General features: G+C 46.8%; 1 protein-coding gene across 1 annotated transcript in view; it reads left to right on the top strand.

Annotated features, from left to right (window-relative positions):
• aacs (acetoacetyl-CoA synthetase) overlaps positions 1 to 14,754 on the top strand; it is a 28,875-nt gene that overhangs the window by 2,971 nt on the left and 11,150 nt on the right. Inside the window, exons 4-10 of the mRNA XM_018728763.2 lie at positions 1,059 to 1,172; positions 3,752 to 3,849; positions 4,652 to 4,766; positions 5,466 to 5,547; positions 6,156 to 6,306; positions 10,449 to 10,529; positions 10,843 to 10,967. Of these exons, the coding sequence (XP_018584279.1) occupies positions 1,059 to 1,172; positions 3,752 to 3,849; positions 4,652 to 4,766; positions 5,466 to 5,547; positions 6,156 to 6,306; positions 10,449 to 10,529; positions 10,843 to 10,967 (766 nt within the window). The remainder of the gene's footprint in view (positions 1 to 1,058; positions 1,173 to 3,751; positions 3,850 to 4,651; positions 4,767 to 5,465; positions 5,548 to 6,155; positions 6,307 to 10,448; positions 10,530 to 10,842; positions 10,968 to 14,754) is intronic.

Genomic DNA, 14,754 nt, shown 5'->3' with positions numbered 1-14,754 from the left:
GTAAAGATGCACCTCGGAGTATTTGCCTTTATTTCTCTCATTTTTGTGCTGCGTTTCTTGGCAGCTCAGAGCAACACATGAGTAAATGTGCATTTAACCTTGTAGCAGAAAATAAGGATTTGACCTCATTGCTGTTGCTCCAAGTGATCTCGTTTTTGTTAGACACCTCAGAGCTGTCCTGACCCTCTAGTTGTGCTTTACCCTGTGGGTCAGAACGTTCACAGTATTGCCAGTCCAATTGGAGGTACCTTCCCTAACGTGCGCATATTTACATGGGTTTTGCAGGCCGCGTTCTCTTCTCCAAGGCAACTTGAGGTACAAGGGTGCTGACAATGATTGGCCGATTCCTACGCCGGGATAGTATTTGCTGTTGCCGTTGAGGGTAACATCCTTGACAAAGGGCACTGCAGCAGGAACTTGGGTTTTACCAAGTCCTTGGAGCGCAACGAGGCAGCTCTGCTGTTGCTCTTATTTCATGTGTTCTGCCTGAATTGAATTAGTGCGGCTGTTGCTGAGGTGGATTTGATTAAGAGTGCCGTGTGCGCGGGAGCTGTACCGCCTCATACCCTAATGGAGCAGGCCTTTCGATGCAGTGACCGCTCCTGCAAGAATGTCGTTCATCACAAGTAACAGTTTTGCAGCACTTATAGCAGCAAAGAACATGATTCATTTCCCCTTGCTGGAGCTGCACCTGACCAGGAGCCCTTTCTTATTTTTTGTGTGTGTGTGTGTGTGTGTGTGGTCACGACACAGCTGAAAGGAGGAAGGAAGCGGGGTGTCGCTAAGTTCAGAGGGTTCAGACTGATCAGGGCTCAGTCGATCTGTGATGCCCAGCCGGGCTGAGGAACAGCAGGGAACTGGTGGTCATTTATATTGATGGAAAAAGTTCACGAGGAAAAATAACTGTCCATGTAATTGAGATGTAAAAATGGGACACAAACTCAGTTTGCTTTACTGAGATGTACTTAGTTTCAGCCCCTTCGTTCTCCTCTTTTTGCTGTGGCCTCTCGGGATGGTGGGCAGTGCCAGTCGCTCACGATACCCTTTTCCCCCCACAGAGGAAAACACAGAGGAGATCACCAAGGTGACCTTCAGGGAGCTGTCCCGAGAAGTGGCCCTCTTTGCTGCCGCCATGAGGAAGATGGGTGTCCGCACCGGAGACAGAGTTGTAGGTGAGCACGTTGTCCCCAGCATGCGCCAAAGGTATTGGCACTGAGTATGAGTTACTCAAACAGCTCAAACATCTTCGCTATGTCCAGTGACACCGAAGACGTTTGAGGGCGAGACCCATCTAAAGAACTTCGGTTCCTTCAGATGTCTGGCCATTGCAGTCCTTCAAGGCCAAAGTGTATGTGGAACATTGAAAGAACTCGCTCAATATTGTGTGTAAGGTATCGTTGTCCCGCCATTTCCTGTGCTCATGGTATTTACAGTCTTGGCGCATCTGCAGTATGGAATGTGTTTAAATTATAGTTCCCAGCCATTCACCATTTGTGGAAGCTCTGCAGTAAAAGACCATGTCCAGTCAAGTTTCACCACCCCAACCTCCTTTAGTGCTTGCACTTAGTGTTTTGACGTGTCTCATCTGAAAGTATTTAAATGAAATGATGTGATTTGGAAGAAGACAAAGTGCAGGTACAAGTCATTGGCTCCGCGCTCTCAGGAGGCCCTTCTCATGTGGAGTACTGCGTTCCAAGCACTGGATTCTACCGCTCAGCGGACATCATCTGCTGCAGCCTTGTGTACATAAGGACAAATGAAGTATAAGGATTCGACAAAAGGGGGACAAGCTCTTATTCATCTTGCATTTCATTTCAGAATTATTTTCATGGTTTGTTGGTTGTCCTTTAAAATGGAAAAGTCTGGATTCTCATGGCAAGACTTGCTGTTTTATGTCTCTTAACGCTCCTACCTGTGCTTCTGAAAAATTTGGACGATTTATCGGAGGACGTGTTGAATCCCACATTTGTGTGTCTTGCACACTCGTCCTTCTTGTCAGGTGTAGTCAGTGAGCAGCGACTCTCCTCCTCGCAGCTGGAGGTCTGCAGAGCCCTTCAAGGTGTCTGGACTGGTGACCCTTTGGCTACAGCTGCACCCCTTTGAGGTTCCACATGGGTTGTGGGTGGTTGAGCCTGGACATGTTTCTTCCAGCAGGAATAATGAAATTATAATAACCTGGTATGAAGCCCTTGAACATTGCAGAACTGGAAAAACCTGAGGGACTTGCTTCACCCTGCTCGGGCCGATCGCTGACACTGTGACTGCTTGAGGACGTGGCATTTGCTCCTAAGTCGATGTCAGACAGTCGCTGGTCCACCGAGGGAGGGACATAGGGACCGTGAGGAAGGCACAGTTCTGTCTGTGCAGCATTTGTATTTAAAGAGAGCGGTGTCCTCATGTTGGGGACAGCTAAGTTGCCAATCTTCATTCACACACACACACACACACACACACACACACTGTGAAGCTTTTATTGATTTTATTGATCGTGACAGTGGAAACTGTGCCTTTTACAATGACTTGACCTTGGAGGAAATCAAACCATAGTGTTACTGCAGTATTAGGATTAATGTTACTGTAGTATTAATGTGACTTGAACCTCCTGTTCTAGTGGTGTTCATCAGATCTCGTTTTTAGGATGTGTGTGAGACTCTGGTATGGAAGAGACAGACTAAAGTAGTTCTAAAGACAGAATTGAAGTGAGCAGGGCTCACTACTCGGTATTCAGTACACCACCAAATAGCACAGAACTTTCCTTTAGCAGAATCCACTGCTATGTTCAGGTTCAGGTGGTTGCAGTGTGTCACAGGTGTGATCAGGGAGCACTTCCTGATAACTCCCAGAAGGGCGTCCACATATCTAGGGGGTGCTGGAGGCGGTCTGCCGGTGTCCACCACAGCGGCAAAGTCCATTTCCATGCCACAGATGTCGGAGCAGCAATGTGTCTCTCTTTTGTGAGAATGCAAATGGAGACAAATGGAAGGTGTGTTCAGTGGTTGGTTGTACCTCATTCCAAGAATAAAGAGGTCAAAGTGCTCTGAGAGTCTCTGTGACAAAGCTCTTTTCATGAAAGTCCTTAGGAGTGTGTGTGTGTGTGTGTGTGTGTGTGTGTGTGTGTGTGTGTGTGTGTGTGTGTGTGTGTGTGTGTAAGTCACTGGACAGTGCTGCTCCCAGCTAATAAGGAAGTGGATTTACGCTTTTATGGCTCAAGGTCCTGAATGTTGAACGTGTCCTGTGTCAAGAGCTGGGTGTGTGTGTGTGTGTCTCTTCCTGCCTGTGTGTTTACCTGCGTTCAGGGTGTGTGTTTTTTCAGCCATACAGCCACCGAGGTTCAGCAGGAGTGTGTTATTGCCAGCTGCGGTGCACAGTGCACTCCATTGGTGCTCCTCGAGTTGTGGCAGGTCCCCCTAACAGCCTTGTTACTTTTGAAGTCCCAAAATTTGGTTGTAACTTGAAACCACAACCACTCGTTCTGCTCTACTGTAGCATTCGGTGACCGCGCTCTCGTGAGACACCCGTGTGTGTCTGCATGATACTACTATCATTTCTATTAATTCCGTCATGTTTCCTTTTTTAAAATGTTTTGCCTTATGTGTTTTGGTGTGTTTTTTCAGTCCCATTGAGTGTGTCAAGTGAGTCTATAAGGACTGTGTCTCTTGTCGCAGTTTCACAGCTTCATTACTGCACCTTGGGGTTCTGCTTCCTGTGTCTGTCATGCCTCACCGACCGTCTCGATGTGCTTCTTTACTAGGGTATCTGCCAAACGGAGTCTATGCCGTAGAGGCCATGTTGGCTGCGGCCAGCATCGGCGCTATCTGGAGCTCCACATCACCGGATTTCGGGGTCAATGTAAGTGGGGCGGTCGCTGCTGTCTCCTTTCCCTCCTTATTTCTGGTTCTTTGGGCTGATGCGGTTTGCGGTTTAGAACTTAGAACCTGAACGTGACCAGTTCATGTCCACCTTGTTCTCCTCATGTTCCAGTGGCTTCTCTCTGCTTATTCTGCTTTCCTTCCACCCTCCTCATGTGAGAGAACGTGTGCGTGTGCATGCGCGCGTGCTGGAAAAGTCCTGTCTGTACCCTGCCTCACACTGTGGCCCTGGGATAGATGGAGGACCACAGTGACCCTGCACTGGATGAGCCGTTAGCAACAGGGCGTGATGTCAGCCTCTGTAAATAGACTAAGACAAGGATAGACAGACTGAAAATAGCCGTTTATTGTTTTAATGCACCACTGGGCAGCTCGTTGTTGTGCTCAACTCGATTTATGTTAGAAATTTTTCCAAGAATTATTGTTATTACTGTGCGAGTGCGGAGCCCAAATGTAAGCGGAGTATTTGGCTATTGGCTCAGACTTTCTCTGAAAGGGAGGCCCTTTGGCTGGATGCTGTGCATCTTTAAATAGATTCACTGAATGGCCCTCTGTGTTTGCGGTGCAAGGCATTATGGGATTGGGCTCCCCCTGCTGGCACACAGAGATTTGCGTAGCACTTTCGGTCATGAATGGGTTAAATTGCTGCTTTTCGCTTTTGAAACGGCGTTTGAGGAATGCACTACCTTCGAAAGGGGGCAGAAGACTGTGTGTGTGTGTGGTTTTCCCTCTGTACATTTGGATGTGGTGCTTCATACAACCTCTCCTCCATCTCTGCACAGGGGGTTCTGGACCGCTTCTCGCAGATCCAGCCCAAGCTCATTTTCTCCGTGGCGGCTGTGGTTTACAATGGCAAGCAACATGACCACATGGAGAAGCTGCAAAGTGTTGTCAAAGGTCAGCAGATGTTACTTAGAGCCACAGCAATGTGAGAGAAGTGTGTGCCGATGCAGGTATCTCAAGGAGAGCGATTGGAAAGGCGACACACTTCCAATCTTGTAGCATTGCCTCTGAGCAGTTTGCATTTCAACTGTTGACCTGTCCATGTACCACTTAATGTACCTTACTGTGATTAAGCAGAACGTCTGAAGAAAGTTACAGAAACGTTATCTGGAAAAGAAACGCACGCTTTAATGTGGAAAAACGCCCTGCATTTGTGTGATTTACTGCAGGTGGAAATTTGGCTTTCGGAGCCATTGAATCAGAGTTGGAGTTTGACGTACACACCGGCACTGCCACTGCCTCTCGATGAAAAGTGTATTTACAGTTTCTGATGCTGCCACTATCAGAGTACTGCAGTATGGCTCCCACAGTACTGTGGTATTACTCTGTTACTGTAGTAGAAACAGGGTGTGAACGCTGTGCCCTGCTTTTCCTTTTGCTCACATTTTAGCCCCTGGATTGCTGTGTATGTGTGGACTCTTGAGCATTGCTCCGCCCCCCTCGTCCCCAGGATTTTTTGGTCCTGGTAGGGGGTCCAGGATGGAGGGTTGAAGGCCGACTGCTCCGTTCTGCTCTTTCCCACTGGTGTCAGTCCACAGGTGCAAGTTTCTGGTTTCACATGACATTCTGTTTTGTTCTAACATCTCCTCTTAGGGCTGCCGGATCTCCGGAAGGTGGTTGTCATTCCGTATGCCCGCTCTAGGGAGGAGACGGACCTCTCTCGAATACCCAACAGGTGTGTTTGTCTAGGGGGATGAACCTTGTTGATGTTCATGCCTGTGTGTTGTTGTAGGAATTCTCAAATCATATTCAGCTGAGTGGGATTTTTCTCCCAGAAATGTAATGGAAAGAATAGAATAGAATAGAACTTTATTTGCCATTTGTACACATACACATGGTCTAGGCACATAAGAATTCTTGAGCGATGCTGAGAGAGTCAAATGTAAAAACAACATGTGCGCAATACTCACTCTAAAACTTCAAGAAATAAAGCTACAATAAATACAATAACTACAGTAAAAGAGGGAGTAGAAAAATGTAAAGGAAAAAAAAAAGTAGGGCAAGAAAAATGTTGTGGGGAGTTCATGTGCCCTGAATTAGACAGTTGCTTACCTTGTGTGTCCATCGTTGTCACCATCCCCGTGATGACGGTGAAAGGTTCAGTCTGCAGTGTTCGCCGACATCTGACTCCTCTAGCTGTCGATTATGTGTCGTATGTGTTCCCGTGTTCCCATCCTGGGGTGTGAGGTGGAGACCGATAACCCTGTCGTGTTCGATGCCGTTCACCTTTCGCCCTGTCAACAGCTGCCTCAGTGAGGTGATGGACGCTTCTCTTTCTGTTAGTGTTTTCCTTGAGGACTTTCTGGCCACCGGCAAGGAAGGAGACCAGGACCCCCAGCTGGAGTTTGAGCAGCTGCCCTTCAGCCACCCGCTCTTCATTATGTACTCCTCAGGGACCACTGGAGCCCCCAAGTGCATGGTGCACTCTGCAGGGGTGGGTGTCTCTCTCAGTGAACAAACGCACACATATACACACAGAAGCTCCTCTTTTCTCTCTAGGCTTTACAAGTGAAAATTGTGGTTTAAACTTACTTAGTCTTAACTGAGGTAAAATTAAAACCATGTTGTCTTTGAGGCGGGCTCTGTCTTGGGGAGAGGGGGCTAGGTTAAGTGCTGGGCTGTGCTGTGCATTCCAGTTGGTGTACAGTTGGTTTGCCATCACCTCCTTCTGGATGTGTTCGCATTGCGTACACAGGGAGGGCGAGCATGTATTTTCTGCACCCCCTCAGGGGGATTCGAACCTACACCCGGATGCGCATCTCAACCCCATGTGTGCACCAGCATTACGTGCCGTGTGCTCAAGCGCTGATTTATTCAGCTTTAAGCAGGTTGTGCGATAGTCCCATAAAAAGAGTGTAAAATGCATGCAGGGTTTTGAGTTTCTGCCTCTGCTGATGTACCGGACCCAATAAAAGAACGTACGTGATGTCCTGGTGGGCAGCGACACTGCGCTGTACCGGTGAGGTTGTCCTCGACTTCCACTTCTTATGTGCCGCTATAAGTCGACTTTGTCGTGAGTCTCAGCTCACTTTATATTAAAAATATGAACCATTACCACACAAGAATGTTGTGCTGTATAAATTGGCTTCTATTTTTTTGCTAATTTCCTACATTATTCATCTAGATACTAATATACATAAAATAATATGAATATGGTCGACTGTTACGTTTCCATTTCACTTTCATTTCTACATCTTTCCTTTTCAGCCCCACCACAACACACCTTTTCTTTCGAGCCATTTTAAAGAAAAAGTGACTCGAAGGGACTGACAAAACAGAATCACTGCTGGGGACATATACACAGTAACAGACATCACATTATATTTAATTTATTTGACACTTTTTTTTTTTCCCCAAAGTGACTTAGTGTTAATGTATTTACATTATTTACTCATTTATCTAGTACCATACAATAACAGATGATAACAGACAGTAACAAACACTAGTGTCTAGTAGCAGCTCGGTCACTCACTGTTACTGTGCTGCACATTGAGTGGTTGTTGTTTGATGTTATGACCAAATGTAGTATAAAATTAATGGGACAACTGTCCTAAGTCCAAAATGTTGTATCTCTTTAGCATCAGTATCCAGCAGTGAAATCCTACAATATTCATCTAGATTTGTGCTTGGGGTTTGTGCTGTAGGGTAAAACGGTCAAATCCAGTAGCTTTTCGCGGTCCATCTCCAAATGCCAGTTGTTGAGTTCCCAGCAGCTATGATGGACAACTCTGGATGGGATGGGCGTCCGGCTTGTGTAAGAAACTGGAGCTGGAGTTAGAGTAAAACAAAGTAATTTCTACCTGGTGAGATGTGCACTACAGTTAACGGTTCTTTCCCTCTTTCTTTTGGTAGTTTTTTTCCTAGCTGGACACAGCAGCCCTTCCTATGGCCAGGAGAGCTGTGATTTTGTCAAACGCTCTGCCTCAGTGTTGCTCCAGTCTATGGGGTGGGGGTGTAAATGTTAAGAGCCTTGTGCTGTGTGTGTGTTTCTGTATTTCTGTACAGGAGTTAATGTTCCTGTCCTTTCTGACAGCCTCAGTATGTGACACTTTGGTGCTGGAGCTCGCTAGGTGGCACCAAAGACCTGCTATTCTTGTTGTCACGCTTTGCAGACACATAATAAGGTGCAGATTCGAAGAGGAGACGTTCCGTGGTATTTGTTGCGTCTCCTGGTCCTCGTCTCTTTCCATCTGTTCTCATCTGTCCTGTTTGACAGCCATCGTGCACGTGGCTGCACAGGATCGCACACAGAAACACACAGGTGTGTTTGCAGTCAGTCCACTGGAGCAGGAGGTGGGATTCAGCCCCAGGTCCCCCAAGGGCCCGACAGCAGCTCTGACCACAGCACCACCTGCTCTCCACACTGCCATAAGTTAGTAGATTTGTTCACAAGGAGCTCTGGTGCTCACACACCCCAACCCCATGTCTGAGATGTGTGTTGCAGTACTTGGCCGTCAAGGTGGAGTCCCGAAAGACCAATTGCGAGCACTTCTTGTTGCAACCCGTTTCCCTGTGCGTCAGTGGTCTACCTGTAATGTGGCTAGCGTGCCCCTGGGCATCGCTCTCTCACCAGTCATACGAGAGCAGGGAAGCGGCGCGAGTCCTACAGGTGGCGCTGCTTGTCTGGACACCTTGGCCCAGAGCCACTGAGACGCCCCCTTCATTTGACCTGCTGGATCCCAGCAGCCCCTGAGGTTGAGTGGCAGGGCGCTGCGCCCGATTGCCTGCAGCACCATATGCTGCTGCCCCACTGCTTCAGTGGGGGGGCTGCTGTCTAAAGCTGATCATCTGCCAGCTCACCAGGAGACTAAACTCTGGGCCAGCCTTTCATCTACGGCTGGAGATCGTTGAGAGGGAGTGTTTGCTATCGGTTTACACTATTTATGCCGTTTGCTTTATTGAGTGTGATGTTTATTAGAATAGAAGGAAAGATGCTTTGATTCTTGGTAAGAGAGTGAGGTCTGAGTTATGGAAGATAATGTAAAATAAGGGAAAAAATACACTGGTACAGTATTTTCTTGCAGTGTACAGCAGTCGTGTTTCATTCAGTCAGTACAGACTGAAGGTGTGGAGACCCAACGCGTGACACGCAGCTTGGAAAGTGTGTCGTAGAGAGAGCTCATGGTTCCTCTTCCAGCTTTGGACACCTTCAGGACAATGCAGCACCTCCGTTCCTTTCTCTTTGCGTTGAGAAGCTGCTGAAACAGAGATGTGTAAAGTGCAGGCAGGACAGTGTCTCCTCCTGGGTCCATGTGGGGACTTGGACTACACAGGATGTGGAGGAAGGTTTGAAAACGTGCCTGCTCAGCGTTCTCCCTCGACATTTCCGTGCGCTTGGCGTTGGGCTTGAGCAGTGTGAGCTGTGTGTCCTCTTCCTATGGCATTCTCGGCAAAATTGGCCAGGGTTCAGGTTCGGCGCCCCCAGTCATTAGTGTGGCTGGGGCATTTTTCCATACTGAAGAGCAGCAATGCGGTACCACAAAGTATGAGAAACCTAAGAGCAGTTGTGCGTAGGAAAGTCACAGCAGCCCACAGATTTTTACGGTGTTATTGTACTCAATTCAGACTATTTTAATAAATTCCTCAACATAGTGATGCAGAACACCGAATAATTAAGCATACGGTAGTAAAACAAAGTTTTATGATGGATAGATAATGGTTTTAGTAATCAGTTCAAATGTAAAACTGCTGGCAACTGAAGAGAGGAAAACAAAAATGCCCAAAGTGAAGAAATGGGAGAAAAGTAAACTTCTGGGGTTCTTAGGACCACTAGTTGCCTACCCCTCCTGGGCGTTTTTGGTATTTTACAATGGGTCTGTGCAGGGAGTGCCCTTAACTGAGAAGATTGATTAATTTAGCAGAATGCAAACCCAGTGTAAACAGCTTCATTTACCACATCTGCTAGTTTCCATTCCAACCCTTTGTGCTAAATTAATTGATCCAGTGTGAGATATGTTTAAGTTCTCCTAAAATACAGGATTGAAAGAGCTACTCCACATGTGCTTTTATTATTTAAAAAAAAAAAAAATCACTGGGTCCTCAAATCATGAAAACAGTAGGGACAGAAAGTAACTTTTTTTTTTTTTTTGTTAGTCCAACTACTGTCTCATAGTCAATAAAAGCTCATCATCATGCAGATGTTCCTCAGTTTACTCATCACTTAGATTTAGCTGAGTTTTTATTTAAACTAAACCTATAATGAATTTAAGAAGTCACTGTTAGACTTTACTCTTTCCACCTGCTACTTGTGTAGTGCAAGACCACGGAAACAGTACGTTGGTCGGGACACCAGTCCACTGGAGGACGTTAATCTTTTTTTAACTTGACACTAAATTAAAGCTACACTTTAGTGGACACTTCAGAGTCAACTTTAACATGAAATATGCATTGAAACATACAAATAAATAGTCTGCAGAAAAAGTGCACAACTTGTATGTTTGTGCCTTGAGGACCAATGTTTCTGACTGGTTTGCGTAGTTGAAGTGAGACATTGCAGTGAAATTTTGGTAGCTGTAAGGCGTCTCACACACTGGTTCAACGCAGGTAATGAGTGTTTTCCTGCCTCTTGGCTTCCAGGGCACCCTGATCCAGCACCTGAAGGAACACGTCCTTCATGGCAACATGACAAGCAGTGACATCATCATCTACTATACCACGGTATGACAACTGTAATAGTAATAATTCTATTTACATTCTTGTAATATTTAATTACTCAAATACTACCAAATAAGATGTCACTATTGACAGCGAATATGAATCCCGCCTACTGCTATAGTACCCTTGAGCAAGGTACATACCCTAAACCATAAAGAATAAGATATGTCTGCAGATTCGTTTTCTGAAACTTTGGTAACGAGGGAAGCCGCCTTGGTTAGTTGAGTCGTGCGGAAAGTCATTTGTTCACCATTCAGAGTGCAGAACAAAGGTCTCTGTCCTAAGTGTCTTACCTTTCTGTGCTCCTCTCTCCCAGACGGGCTGGATGATGTGGAACTGGCTCATTTCCTCGCTGGCGGTGGGGGCTTCCGTGGTGCTGTATGACGGCTCCCCCCTCGTTCCTACCCCCAACGTCCTTTGGGACTTGGTCGATCGGCTGGGGTGAGATGCGGGGGTGTGAGAAGGGGGCGTGGGTGGCGCTCATAGTACTGGTGCAAACAGGACTGTATTGACAGGTAGCGGCTTGTGGGTAAGAAAGCAGGGCTTCTCATGTCCTCTGCTGTCCTGCTGCTCAGAGCCGACTGTTCCCAGGCATCTTTTTAGTCTTTCCTACATCCTAACAAATGTGCACATAGAAACTTCATGGCATCACCTACATTTTAATCCCTTAAAAGCCATTTGTTTCTGCAGTAGCTCTTCAAATAGTTTAGTGACATTGCTGGAACGTTAAAGTGAGTAGAAACATGAGTGCTATTTGTCTACAAGGCTTTATGTACAGCCCCTTCAGCATGTCCTGTCGGTTCCGTCCAGTCACAGGGGTCTTCAGGGGACGCCGCACTTGTGCTGTGTACTCATTCGTTCATTTCACAGAACAGTGGTGTCTGTGTCCATTCAGGTGTGGATGTGGGCTGTTGGAATATAAGAGGTCGATGAGCGACAGGGCTGTGTTTGAGAACAGCAGTGCAATTACAGATGAATTATACTGACATCTTGGGGGAAAGACACTTTCCTTCGTGTGTCTGGAGATAAATGAGCTGCTGTTGAAAGACATTGGTCAACTTCCTAAATGTAGTGTCTTCAGGATGTCAGAGTAGAGTGCAGATGCAGAGTCCTCCAAGAAAAAGTCCAGTTTGCATGTGTAATTAGATACTACATTGTCCAGTATTTATAAATAAACAAATGTTCCAAAATACTACAGTTTAGTCCTCTGATGATTCCCCCTTTATCATATTTAGCTCAACTGTGTTTTTGGGTGGCACAGCGAGTAGCGCTGCTGTCTCTCAGCACCTGGGTGGTGCGAGAGGACGTGGGTTCAATCCCCGCTCAGTCTGTGTGGAGTTTGCATGTTCACCCCATGTCTTTGTGGGTTTCCTCCAGGTGCTCTGGTTTCCTCCCACAGTCCAAAGACATGCTGTTCAGGTTCCCCCGTAGTGTGTGTGAGTGACACAGTGTGTTCCACTGATGTATGGATGAGTGACCCATTGTAAGTAGTGTATCTAGTAGTGTAGTCACCTTGGTGAATAAGGTGTGTGGGCTAGTAACACTCACTCCGTGGCATGTCTTTGGAGTGTGGGAGGAAACCAGAGCACCCCAAGGAAACCCATACAGACACGGGGAGAACATGCAAACTCCACACAGACTGAGTGGGGATCGAACCCACGTTCTCTCGTACCACCCAGGCGCTGTGAGACAGCAGTGCTACTCGCTGTGCCACCGTGCCGCCTTATCCAGACTTCATTGTCTGTTAGTGGCCCAAATCTGGGCTAATATCTCTTAGACCAAACAAAGAAACAAACGTACGAAAGGGATGAGCCACTCGCTCTGATCGGTAACCTGTCCCAGCAGATGAACACACACAGCTGTGTGTACAGGCAGGGAATTGAAGCCTTCTCAGTTTTTGTTTATGTGAAATGCTGTATTGTGTTCTCATGCACATCCATATTTTTATTGATTCTGGTGCTTATTTCCATTTATACTGCTTTCATCACAGGCCCGAAAGAAGTGAAAAGGTATTGGCAAAAACTGGAAATCTGGAAAGACAAGGAACTGCTCATGACACTAAATACAAATGGGAACTATTATTGACGTGTGCTGAATTCAGTTGACTTTAATTGTTGCACATTGACAGTTATAGAAATGGAGGTAATGTACTGAAAGGTTAGCCTTGGTGGAAGCTGAGGAGAAGAAAACAAAAAAACTCCCAGTGATAGAGATGTAGAGAAAAATAAACCACTCGGAGACCAAGTACTGGTGGCTGCTTCCTTCCTGGGAATTTTACTGTGGTTACAGTGGACCTGTGTACCCGTATCTACAATTGGACACAAAACTGATAAGGAGATTGGCGAGGTACCCACGAGTGGGACCTCATCAGCTTGAAAGCGATGAATAGCTTGAAATGGCATCTGTAAGAGACTGGCGGCCAAAGTATGTTTTCTTGGACGGCTCTTTGGCCCCAGGGAGGTAAGAAGAACAATAGAGGAGAGCACATTCCAATGGCGAGTGTGCAAACACCTGAGGCTGGAGTGTGGAGCAGCGGTACACGCAGTGAGCGCACACCTCTCAAAGTCAACATGTCCCAAGCCACTCGGTCCTATCATATCACACTGTAACTTGTGGGGCAACGGGACTTGCTGCCCACGCCGTTTGCTGTTCCACTGCGACATGCTTAACAGTAATGAAAGATATACATACACGTAGAGACGGAAAGAGCCCTCGAGGGCGAAGGCTTGAATGAGGGATTGTAACGAATCGGGTTCCTCGAGGATTGTTTTAGCCCTACAGGAGGTGTCCTCAGTTGCAGGTTGCAGGTCTTTGTCACAGAGCTGGTGTGGGGATTGAATGATCGCTCTGGATCCAAACAACACTGAGATTCTTGCAGATGAAGCACAGCCACATTTTGTGCCCTGCAGGTTCAGAGGAGTGACTCTGTTGCTCGGTGGTTTTTGGCCCAAACACCAATGTTTCTGTTTTATCGGTGTTTAAGGTGACACAGTTTTCACCCATCCAGACCTTGATCTCATTTCGAGAGTGAAACATTGTAGTGAGTTTAACCGATGGCCCGATAGGCACTTACTGTGTGATCCATTTATTTATTTATGTTCTTTTTTAAATGATATTCATGAAACTTGATGTAGGTGTTAGAGCTGCTGGATACGAGAATGATTGAAGTAAAGAGAAAATGGTTTATTCTTCCGCAGGTATTTGTGCTCGTATCAGTTCGTAACACCTTATATGTACATGTGCACTGGAGTGTGTGTGCGCAAGATTGGAGAGCGCTGTCTGTAAGGGTTCCTGGAACAGGCCGAGGTGACACCATGTACAGCGTTTTTTGAAGTGAGTGCTGTTTTGAGGGCCGACCTGCACTCTTCTCAGTCCAGCGTCACAATTCCCTTTGGAGCATAATTCTGTGCTTGAAGCCTCTGCTGGCACCCAGGCTCGTGTGAACTCGAACCCATGGCGGAAAGATATTTAAGCTGTCAAGATGACCATCAGGGGCAAAATTACAGTTATTTGTCAGCTGGGAGAGCTCATTCCAGCTTTGTTCACAGATGCCACCCGCATCCCAAATGTGACAGCTGACAGGCATTCCCGCAGCCCTTTTGTGTGTGTTGCGTTCCCAGCAGCCGACGCTCGTTGGCGCTTTGCATCGTACGGAACGGCTGCAGCGATGAGCAGAGCTCCTCCCTCTTGTACTCGGTTCCCAGAATGACACGCAAGTCCTGCTGTTCGTCACGTCCCCCGAGGAGGAGTTCTGCCTACGCTCAAGACGGGACAGTTCCTTCTTTTCACCAGACCCTTTGGTGTGCTTGAGTGCTTAAGTTGGCTTTATTTTTTCCCCTGAGCAGCCTAAGTGATCTTGTGCACCTTGCTGCCTTTTTATGGAGTTTTCCACCTGCAGCATTTTGGTGAAAAGTCTCCGTCGTGTCTGTTGGTGTCATTTGTACTGTTGGCTCAAATTGTTGTGCAGGCTGCAGCTTGACTTCTCCAGCAGTTCCTGGATGTTCTGCTATGTTCCTCACTGAGCTTCATGGGAGATGTACATCAGAATAGCATCCTTTCTCGTTCTGGATTTAGCTGTGTGTATGCTGTGCCTATGGTACTTTAAGGGGAATAGACTGGATGGACTCCATGGAAGTGCCTTGAAAAGGACTTGTTGCTGTGTAGTACATTACATGGTACTTTACATGGTCCAAGGGCATTAGTTACTCTTGCTGGGATTTCTTACTTC

Source organism: Scleropages formosus, chromosome 21 (genome assembly GCF_900964775.1).
Source record: "Scleropages formosus chromosome 21, fSclFor1.1, whole genome shotgun sequence".
Lineage (NCBI taxonomy): Eukaryota > Metazoa > Chordata > Actinopteri > Osteoglossiformes > Osteoglossidae > Scleropages > Scleropages formosus.
This window is presented reverse-complemented; position numbering and strand designations above follow the sequence as displayed.